Raw genomic sequence first — 9,552 nt, 5'->3', positions numbered from 1 at the left:
CAATTTTTTGTGTTTCAAGTAATACACATATAGATATGTCAAAATCGTGTAGACCATGTTAATATATTATCTAATTCACCATACTGCATATATTTGGAGTTTACGTATCTGTGCTTTTGACATTACTGTTTGAATATGGTGTGTCAGAATGCTAAAATCTTCCTCCTCCGCAAACCACAAAAATAAAAATAAAAATGAAAGGTTAAATTAATTAGTAAATTATTGAAGAATTTCAAAATTATTAAATAATTCGTGTAGAACATCTCAGTGTATTATCTAATCTATCATATTGGATTGATTTGGACTTTACGTATTTACGCCTTTGATGTTACTGCTGAATTTGGTGGGACACTACAATATCACCAAATTAGTAAAATCACGAAAAAGGTTAAATTAATCAGTAAAATATTGAATAATTTCAGATATTCTAAATAATGGTGTATATTTTAAATAAATATACTATGTACATAAACTTATAAGTAATTTATAATTGAAATTTAAAAATTTCACACATTTTTTTAATTTAAATTATAAATATTTGAAATATATAGAAGATCATCTAAAAACTCTTAAATAGTTCAATAATTTTCATATTATTTCACCCTAGTAATATAATCATTAGTCAGTCAATTTGAACTTTTCTTGAAATAAATTCTTATGTTTTTAAAATTAGAGTAGTGTGAAGCATGACTTTTGTTTAAGGTTAAAAAAATTAAATATTTTTTTATTAAAAACTATGTAAGAAGAACTATTAAAGATGATAAAAACGTATTTTTTTTTAATTCCATTAAAAATTCCCTTACTTCTAATATTTAAACCAATTAACACTGGTATTTAAAAATGAAAAAAATAAACTTTTTCAGACCTTTTCTTTAGTTTATGTTGAACACGACACGTTTTTTTAGGTGGAATAGGAAGGAAACACACATCTGGTTATCTAACACATTAATAACTAATAATAATAACTAACAGTAGAAATAGAGAGTAGGTTAAATTAATCATTTTATGATTATAGGTAATATTTATTCCAACACAATCAATATAAAATAAATTTAAGATTTAAATTTGTTGTTTTTCCCCCTTTAAGATTTAATGTTCTATTGTAAATGATTTTTTACAGAAGGGTCCCTAATGGGAGTTAAGTCAGTTACAGTTACTGTTGCCGTTACCATGTGAGTACCGTGTTTTTTCCAACAGAAACAAAAGGTTGAAAACAAAAGACGTGGGAGATTCAGTGTTGAAATAAGGTAAAAAATGAGAGAAAAAAAGAAAAAAGAAAAAGGTGTTGGAGGCAGCTCCACCTGATTTGTGAAATTGAATGCGATTGAAAGACACGCTGCACTCATCGTACACCAGAGACACCTATATTTTGATCCCCAGAATCGTGGGGGCACACACAAATTAAATGCCATTTTTTTAATTTTTTTTTCTTGAATTAAACAATTTTTAAATTTAAATTTATGTAAATTTTGTAAGAATAAAAAAGTCTGTTATAATTAGTTATTGGATATGGCATTACAGAAAGTGTTTTACATACATTATTAGTGTTATCTGTTGAATTAAATTAAAGTGTAGAAACAGCTACTACTTTATTTTCCTTGTTTCTTTATTTTATGTGCTCCTCACTTTTCTTACAAAAAAAGCCTCCTTTTCCGTTTCCCTGCGAGTTGCTTTGTCTCATTCCCTCAGCTACTTCTATCACCACCACACTCTTTTCCCTCTCTACCCTCTTCTTTTCTCTTCTCTCTTCTTATTCACATATCCACATTCAAAAAAACTCCCTCACTCCAATCCAATGCACCACAGCATCCCGCAAAAATCCCACTTTGCTTTCCCATCTCCGTAGATCTGAACCACCCGGGATCTCAAAAAAACCGCATTTTGATTTCTGGGTCTTGCCGTTTGCTCCATTGGGTACTCCCAAACGCATTTTTTTTTGCGGCGTGTTTGGTTGTCGGCAGAGAAAGATGGGGTCCAGTGGCAGCAAAGCCACGTCATCGTCGTCGTCTTCGGGGAGTTTCAGGAAGGGTCGATCTAAGGGGCACAGAGGTTTCCCGTCTTATTGTCTGGGAACGTCGTCTGGATCTCGTGACATTGATAGTGACGACCAGGTAACACTAACTTCCTTGTTTTTTCAAACTTTTTCGCATCCTTTTCAATGTTACGACAGTTAGATTTTAATTTAAAGGATAATAATTTTCAATATTTTCATTAAGCTTACCCCTTTTTTTATATTTTAAAATCAAATATTACGTGTTTAAATTTCCCTTTAGTTTCAAGGGTATTTGAAAGCCATTGGTTTTCGTAATTTACTGGTGAGACTCCTTATAAATCGATTCTTAATAGAAGAGATGGCGTAATTTAATGAGGTTCTTGAAAGATGCAATAGTATTTATACAATAAGGAAACGACTAATTAAGCATTGAATTCCTGATAAATGGAAGTGTTGGAAGGTACTGGATAGTGTGCCTCGATTCTTCTTGTAGTGTGGTTTATACATCTGTTGGGGAAACTCGCCTAATGCCAATTGATTTTAAGGTGAAATCTGAAATGTGCCAGAACCATTCTGGTAATTGTCTATTCTGGTAGACTTGTTTGGTTTTACAGTCATATATGGAGAGGTTTGATGTCAATTGGTTTTAAGATAAAATAAAGATCATCTGTTATTAGGAGAACATGCATTTAGAGATGTGAGTTCCTCAAATGGATTGTGATTCTATAACAACTTGCAAAAATTTTAAAATTGTGGTCGGTCTTAATACTTATGCCTCTGTCTTATTATTAGCCTCATTGTCCTATAGGACCTTGTTTTGTTTTTAGGCAATGACATGCCTGTAAGTTTGTTTTGAAAGTAATATAATGAAATAGTTTCTCTTCCCCATTTGTTCTCATACATTTGTTTCCTTGTATCACTGTCATGTAGTGAAAAAGTTTTGGAATTGGTCAAGGTTTTTTCTTACTAACTGCCTAACTGTAGTTTGAAACACATGCTTTAGGTTTGTGATCAGAATAAAGTAAACGGAGATGATGTGACATACACCAGTGGCAATGAAATAGACTCAGATGAAGGGAAGACAGATTCTTTTAGGAAGGTGAAACCGGATAAATCTGATGAAGTACCTTCTAACGTTGACCTTGAGGAGTGGCGTCACACTGCATCCAGAACTGGTAGCAGCTCTACACATTCTTCTTCAAATCAGTCCTTGAACCCCTCAAGTCGGTTCCTATCTCGTTTTAGCCTTGTTCCTGGTAATATAAGCTTCAGACTTAGCAGAACCACAAGTTTGGGGTCATCTAGGCCTTGCCCGGTTTCTTCAACAAGTCTCTCAATATATGATGAAGGTGAGCTTAGTTTACATCCAGGGCCTCCTGGCAGCTTGATTAATAGAAATGAAACTCAACACCGTAGTGATTTGCTCAATGCATCTTTTGTTAGTCAAGTGCCTAGGCAGTGTCATGAAGAAACCTCTAATAGTTTACGACCTAATGCCCCACCATTGGTTTCACCTGGTAATTTGGTTGGCAGTCGCCCACTTTCTTCTGTCCAGGATGTGGCTAGAGATGGAAATGTTGCAAGAGAAGTGCCTGATGTCAACATGTTTTCTCCAAGAATTCATACTGACACAGAAAATGTTGAGACTAGACATGCTGATAGAAGAAATGGAGCTCGAGAACCTGTTGAACGTAATGTTCGTTTTAGCCGAACTTTAAGTGTTGGAAGGCTCCGTGACAGAGTTCTCCGGCGATCAACATTGTCAGACTTCACTTTTTGCCCTATGCAACGGGAGAGAGAAGCAAGAGATGCTGGTCAAGAGAATGGAAGACGAGTGGGGGATAGAGACACAAGAGTGTCATCAACTGGTCGTAATGCTTCAAATTCTTCTACACCTAGATATCCTCTGCCCAGTACACCAAGCTCCTTGTTTGGCATCCAAGACTATGATGTTGAGCCGTCACGTTCTAGAGAAACTAGGTATCAGGATCTGCTGGAACATAGGTCCAATTTCCTGGAACGGAGAAGAAGAATACGGTCCCAGGTTTGTGGATTTTATGAATTTTTTTTCCAAACCCAATAATTCCCTCATTATTCGAGGCTTTTGAAACAACAATAACAAATCTTAGGACTGCTAGTTTTTTCTCTGAAAACATCTGTGCATGTTCTCTTTCCTCATCCCTGGAATTTGTTCATTCTTAATTATGCTAATTTTAATTGTTCTAGGTCCGTGCTCTTCAGCGGTTGGGTAGCCGGTTTGAAAATCTTTCTGGACATGACAGATCATGTATCTTATCTGGTCAACACAGAAACGGTCGTTGTGCATGCAGAACCAATAGTCGTGATACCAATTCAAATGATGATACCAATGCTAGAGCTAGCATATCAAGAATTGTTATGCTAGCTGAAGCCTTATTTGAAGTGAGTTTAACCTGCTGCTTATCTTTTCTGGTGGCCATTCATTATATATTTATACAGGTTGAATATTTGTACATATTTTAATTAGGTTCTGGATGAAATTCACCAGCAATCTGTGGTTTTATCTTCTCGCCCTTCTGTGTCATCTATCGGTTCCGTTCCTGCACCTAATGAAGTTGTGGAATCCTTGCCTGTCAAATTATACAAAAAGTTGCACAAACATCAAGAAGAACCTGTACAGTAAGTATTCGAGCTCACCCTCCTCAGTGTTCATTCATTTTCTTAAATGCCTTTGAATTTTTTCTTTTTCTTGTCCACTTTCATTTCCATTTATTAGTATAAGTTATTCCCTCTTACATCTTATCTTGTGTGACATGTCAGACAAAATTTAGAACGTATGCAACTTTTCGTAAAAAAAATTAAAAAGTAGAAAGCGAACAATAAAAATTACTGTTTAGTCATGTCTTATGATGCCACACTTGATTCGTTTTAATATGCAATTTTGGATCTTGTAATGTTTACATGATGGCACAAAAATGTTAACTGATACCAGATACTGTGAAATTTTTCCTCCAACCTCTATACCAGTTATTGTTGTAACTTGCTGCACATCATGACTGTCTTCTATTTTTTGTCGTGGCATGTGAGACCTTTACCCCCACTTTTCCTTTCTTTAGTCAACATGCTGATGTGCGTTTTATTTTTAAGCATATTTAATACTATCTAACTAAACTTGTTTAGCATTTCCCTAACATGGATTATACTAAACATTTTTCCTTTTTCTTTTTGCCTTTACTTTTGCAGATGTTATATATGCCTTGTGGAGTATGAGGATGGAGACAGCATGAGAGTTCTGCCTTGTCATCATGAATTTCATACAACATGTATAGACAAGTGGCTGAAGGAGATTCACAGGTATGTGGGTATAGGGATTTGGGTGTCCTTTTTGTTAATTTAGGATTATTATGACTAAACTTAAAATTTATAAAATGGCACAGAAAGAACATAGATGAGTGAGTTTTACATGTATTTTTTAGACTAGAAGCACTCTACTGAGTAAACTGCAAAACAAAGCACGTAAAAACAGCAATACTATATGATGCTAAACTTTGGTGGTGATTGATAAAACTGACTAAATGTTGTGCGGTCTATGAGCTTTTCCCATGTTTTCTTCAACCTATTCGATTTGTGGTCCAACCACCATGATATTCTGTGATGGATAATGGAAGATTTGGATGCCCTTCTGACATAATGATGTTATGGATTTCTACCGTTTTTAATTCTTGGCAATTCATAAGACCCTACTATAATAATTGATGGAATTCCTTTGCGTCTTAAAACTGAGCTATATATGTCCTGATACCATGTTGTCCTCTATTCTTATGATCATTATGTTAATATCTTTACTTGCAACTCATGTGCTAAAGATGCTTGGAAATGTGTATCTCTTTAACTTTTATTATATTATACACAGGGTGTGCCCGCTATGTCGAGGGGATATCTGTGTATCTGATTCACTGCCAAGGGAGAACTAAGGTGGCCAATTGTTGATCAACATCTTCTCTGTCATTGCTCCTTTGATCACTCATTGCACAAAAGCTGATGTGACACATCAGAAGAAGCACTCTAATTGTTGTCAATGATTATTTACTACAATTTCTGAATAAACAAATCAAACCATGGTAGAAATAGACTGACCTATTGGGTCACTACCCTGTATCACCAGGTGAAGCAAATGGCCAAAAAAGTGGGCTGTGGTATTGTTTAATGGAAATTTTTTTCCAACATGTTTCAGAAAAAGGTTCTCTCTTATGATATATCCGACATCCTTTGTTTTGCCCCACTTGTTAAACACAATTTGGAAAAAAGCACCAGTCAAATGAACTTTTGGTCATCCATGAAACTGCAGATTGGCGCAGCATCTTTGACTGAGTCATTCTCTTTCTCTGTAGACCAGTCAACCAAATGGCTTCAAAACAATAAGCTGTGGTGCATGCGTGTGATGATATCCCTTTTTCACTTTTCAGAGGAAAAAGGGAAAGAAGCATTTGAATTGCCGTGTAAACTGAGGAGACAAGTGGTAGTTGTCTCCTAACAGACCTGAAAGACCACCATCTACACTCATTTGTTGTACAATTTGGTCTGCCTCATGTGGTTTGAATTGTTTTGTCCCTGTTCTTCCCATGCATGATCATGATGCAGGGTGGCTAAAGGATCACTTACTTGAGTTTTGGATCACTCACTCATCTTCATTGATCTGTCAATTTTTTAATATTTTCTTAATATTTTTATAATTTTATCTCATCCCATATTAATGCATTTTCATGTTGCAGTGTCACTCACTCCTCTCAGCCTTCTTAGATCAATTGCAAGAATATTATTATCATTATTTAATGCAAATTAACATTATTAATGAATTAAATGTCTTGATTTTCAAAAAAATATAGTGTTGATTTTTTATTTAGTGCCTTTGGGTAATGGTGAGCAAAACTATTATTATCTTTATTAGATATTCGTGGAAATTCAGACACTGCTGTACCTTCGAATCTACATTTTTTATAAATGATAAAAATAGTTTAATATAGTGTTCACATTTTTATGATAAAAGGATAGTTAATACAACTAAAAAATTAATTATTATAATAAAGAATTGTTATCAAAATATAAAGGATAAAATTGTAAAAGAAAAACTGTTACGAAATAATGAATCTCCTGGTATAGGTAGTTTAATAAATAGTATTTATACTCAATATGTTAATTTATTGTTTTAATTGAAGTGTCAAGTTAGAGCTTAATATATAATTTAAAACTAAACACTTTTAGAGAGTTTGTTATTTATGTTTTCATCCAGTAACATTGTTTTATCTAACTGGTGTCTTCTACGAAGACACTGGTTTAGTTAATTATTTTTCTTTTTAATGTTGTAATAATGTTGTAATCGTCATGGTCTGTGGTAGTTCTGTCAGATCAGGAAATTACTGGTATAATGATGAGATTAAAACATAATTTTTAAAGCAAAAAGATTATGGTTGATTGATTTAGTTGGTTTTGGGATGAGTAGGTACAGTAGTACACTATTAGTGTCAATTCAAAACAAATACAGAGGACAAATACAGAGGTGACCGATCGGTCACCATCATACGTGTCAGTCACTCAATCAAAACTGAACAATTTTTCATTTCCAAAGTAATTGCTTCTTCAGAATGAGCAAGGTCATTTCCTTTTCCTTTTCCAAAGTAACACCTCTTTTATTTTATAATACATGATTATCCAGATTTTTATTAATCTAGTTAAATTTCATCTTTTAATTTTTAAAATAGGTAATTTTTTAAAAATTATTAAAAAATAAATCATATTGTCACGATTTTAGTTAAATTTAATACGATTTCATTTCAGTTTAAATACGTTTTACTTTGAGTTAATTTATTTATTTTGATAATTTTTTAAAAATTTAACTATTTCAATAATCAAGATAAGATTTGATCCAGGACCTATCCCCAGGGTTCTTCGCCTCGAAGAAATGTAGGAAGACGTCTACAAAGGTGTTATGCCCAAAGTAGTTGCAGAGGATCTAGAATGCCCGTATGAAAGCCCAGGCATTCGGATGGAGTTGGCAAGGGGCGACGTTCAGCTCCATCATCAGCTCCTTCTCAAAGAAGGTGAAGGGCAAGCGCAGCTTCAACCTTTTGAAGATGGCGGAGTATATGAAGGTGAAGGGCACCCCATTGGTAGCCCTATCGTCCACACAGATTAGCATCCCTCGAGGAGGAATGCGTATACGAACGTTGAAATCATTCTCCCTGTCGATGGCGCAGGAGGGCTCATCAGGGTCGTTGCTCAGAAGGGTTTTGAGGTGGCCTTTCGGTAGTTGAGTGGAAGTTTCAGCCAGCAATGCCAGGGGAGCCCAGTCATAGACCCTGGCGTAGTCCTGATAGGAAGTTGTATCAGGTGGAGGTGACGCTGGTGCACTTGCTGAAGGCTGTGCACCAGAGGATGAGGCGACGATGCGAGCAGTTTGCTTTAAGCGAGCCATTGCGAGATAACTGCAATGGAGGAAAGCAAAAAGTCAGATGAACGGAAGAAGAGGGAATGATGAATGGTTCGGTGAAAAACAGAGGAAGGGAAGAAGAAAGAAAGGTCCAGACAAAGAAGAGGAAGAGGGAAAAGTAGAGAGCGAAGTGAGAAACGCAAAAAACCCTAGCGCGGGTTGAGAAGAAGAAAAACAGAGAAGATGAGTGCATGGTAGTGAAAAGGGTGAATGCAATCGGTAAAAAGAACCTAAATGGATCAAGGAAGAAGAAAAGTCATACCTTTAGATGATCGCGGAAGGTCTTGAGGTAGAAAGCTTGAAGAAAGTTGGGCGCGCAGAGAGGAGATTTGAAGTAAGTCTGAGAGTTGGAGTATTGAAGAAGATGATGAAACAGTGAAGGCGCGCGCCTATTTGAATAAGGGAAGCATTAGCGACACTCCACGCTAGCCGTTGATGCGTCCACATGTCGCGAGATTAAGGGAGGAAGTCATAACGTCAAAAGGCAACAAGTGAGGTGGCACGTGATGTGGCCCCACTTGCCACGTGGACCGAGGGCGCGACCACTTAGTCTCTTCGCTGAGAACGAGTTCACAGCTCGAGACTGGGGGGCTTGTGATCCGGTCGGTCATCGGTAGTCGATGATGTCAGCAGCAGATAACTACGTGGAGCACTCGCAGGGTGACACGTGGATCAGGTGGTAGAGAAATCAGGGAGGAGATCACCCAGAACGGTGATCGGTGGTCAGTAACCGAGTGACCACCGACAGATCAGTTCCAAGATAAACACCCGGGAGGAGAACACGAGAAGCAATAGAGCACCGATCAGTCATCGGGTGCATGGTCATCGGGGTTTCGTGTTACACGTAGTTAAACTGGGACTGAGATTCCCAGCGAGAGCGTTACGCATGGACCTCGCATGATCATATCTCAGAGAAAGAGGAGCTACTCGCCGGTAGAATCGTGCACGAGAGTGGCCTGAGGGAGTTAGTAAACCGGTCAGTGATTGGTTACTCTCTTAACCCATTACGTGCATGACATCGTGAAGGGGAAATCGTTTATGCAGAGAGCAATGCTTGGTGAGTGTGCCTAGTCCAGCCACACCTGGCGTTCTC

The 9,552-nt window shown here is 36.6% G+C and overlaps 1 protein-coding gene across 2 annotated transcripts; it reads left to right on the top strand.

The window, feature by feature from the left end:
• The first annotated feature begins 1,531 nt into the window (after positions 1-1,531).
• Positions 1,532-6,749, top strand: LOC137811113 (uncharacterized). 2 transcript variants are annotated; one of them, XM_068612708.1, is made up of 6 exons: positions 1,532-2,111; positions 2,997-4,037; positions 4,220-4,414; positions 4,521-4,651; positions 5,216-5,326; positions 5,886-6,749. In XM_068612708.1, the coding sequence occupies exons 1-6, from the start codon at positions 1,614-1,616 to the stop codon at positions 5,944-5,946; spliced, it is 2,037 nt and encodes a 678-aa protein (XP_068468809.1). In that variant the 5' UTR covers positions 1,532-1,613; the 3' UTR covers positions 5,947-6,749. The 2 variants fall into 2 exon arrangements, with proteins under 2 accessions (XP_068468809.1, XP_068468807.1); XM_068612706.1 differs by having other exon boundaries at positions 4,500-4,651.
• The last annotated feature ends 2,803 nt before the right edge of the window (positions 6,750-9,552 follow it).

The sequence above is a fragment of the Phaseolus vulgaris genome, chromosome 2 (assembly GCF_000499845.2).
Source record: "Phaseolus vulgaris cultivar G19833 chromosome 2, P. vulgaris v2.0, whole genome shotgun sequence".
Lineage (NCBI taxonomy): Eukaryota > Viridiplantae > Streptophyta > Magnoliopsida > Fabales > Fabaceae > Phaseolus > Phaseolus vulgaris.
The sequence above is the reverse complement of the archived record's forward strand: the minus strand, read 5'-3'. Positions and strand labels throughout refer to the sequence as shown.

Bases quoted from the DNA above. Each gene is read 5' to 3' on its own strand.
- LOC137811113 (XM_068612706.1), top strand. From the start codon at position 1,614: ATGTGCTCCTCACTTTTCTTACAAAAAAAGCCTCCTTTTCCGTTTCCC. The intron at 4,038-4,219 runs GTTTGTGGATTT...TAATTGTTCTAG, and splicing joins GAAGAAGAATACGGTCCCAG to GTCCGTGCTCTTCAGCGGTT. The intron at 4,652-5,215 runs GTAAGTATTCGA...TTACTTTTGCAG, and splicing joins CATCAAGAAGAACCTGTACA to ATGTTATATATGCCTTGTGG.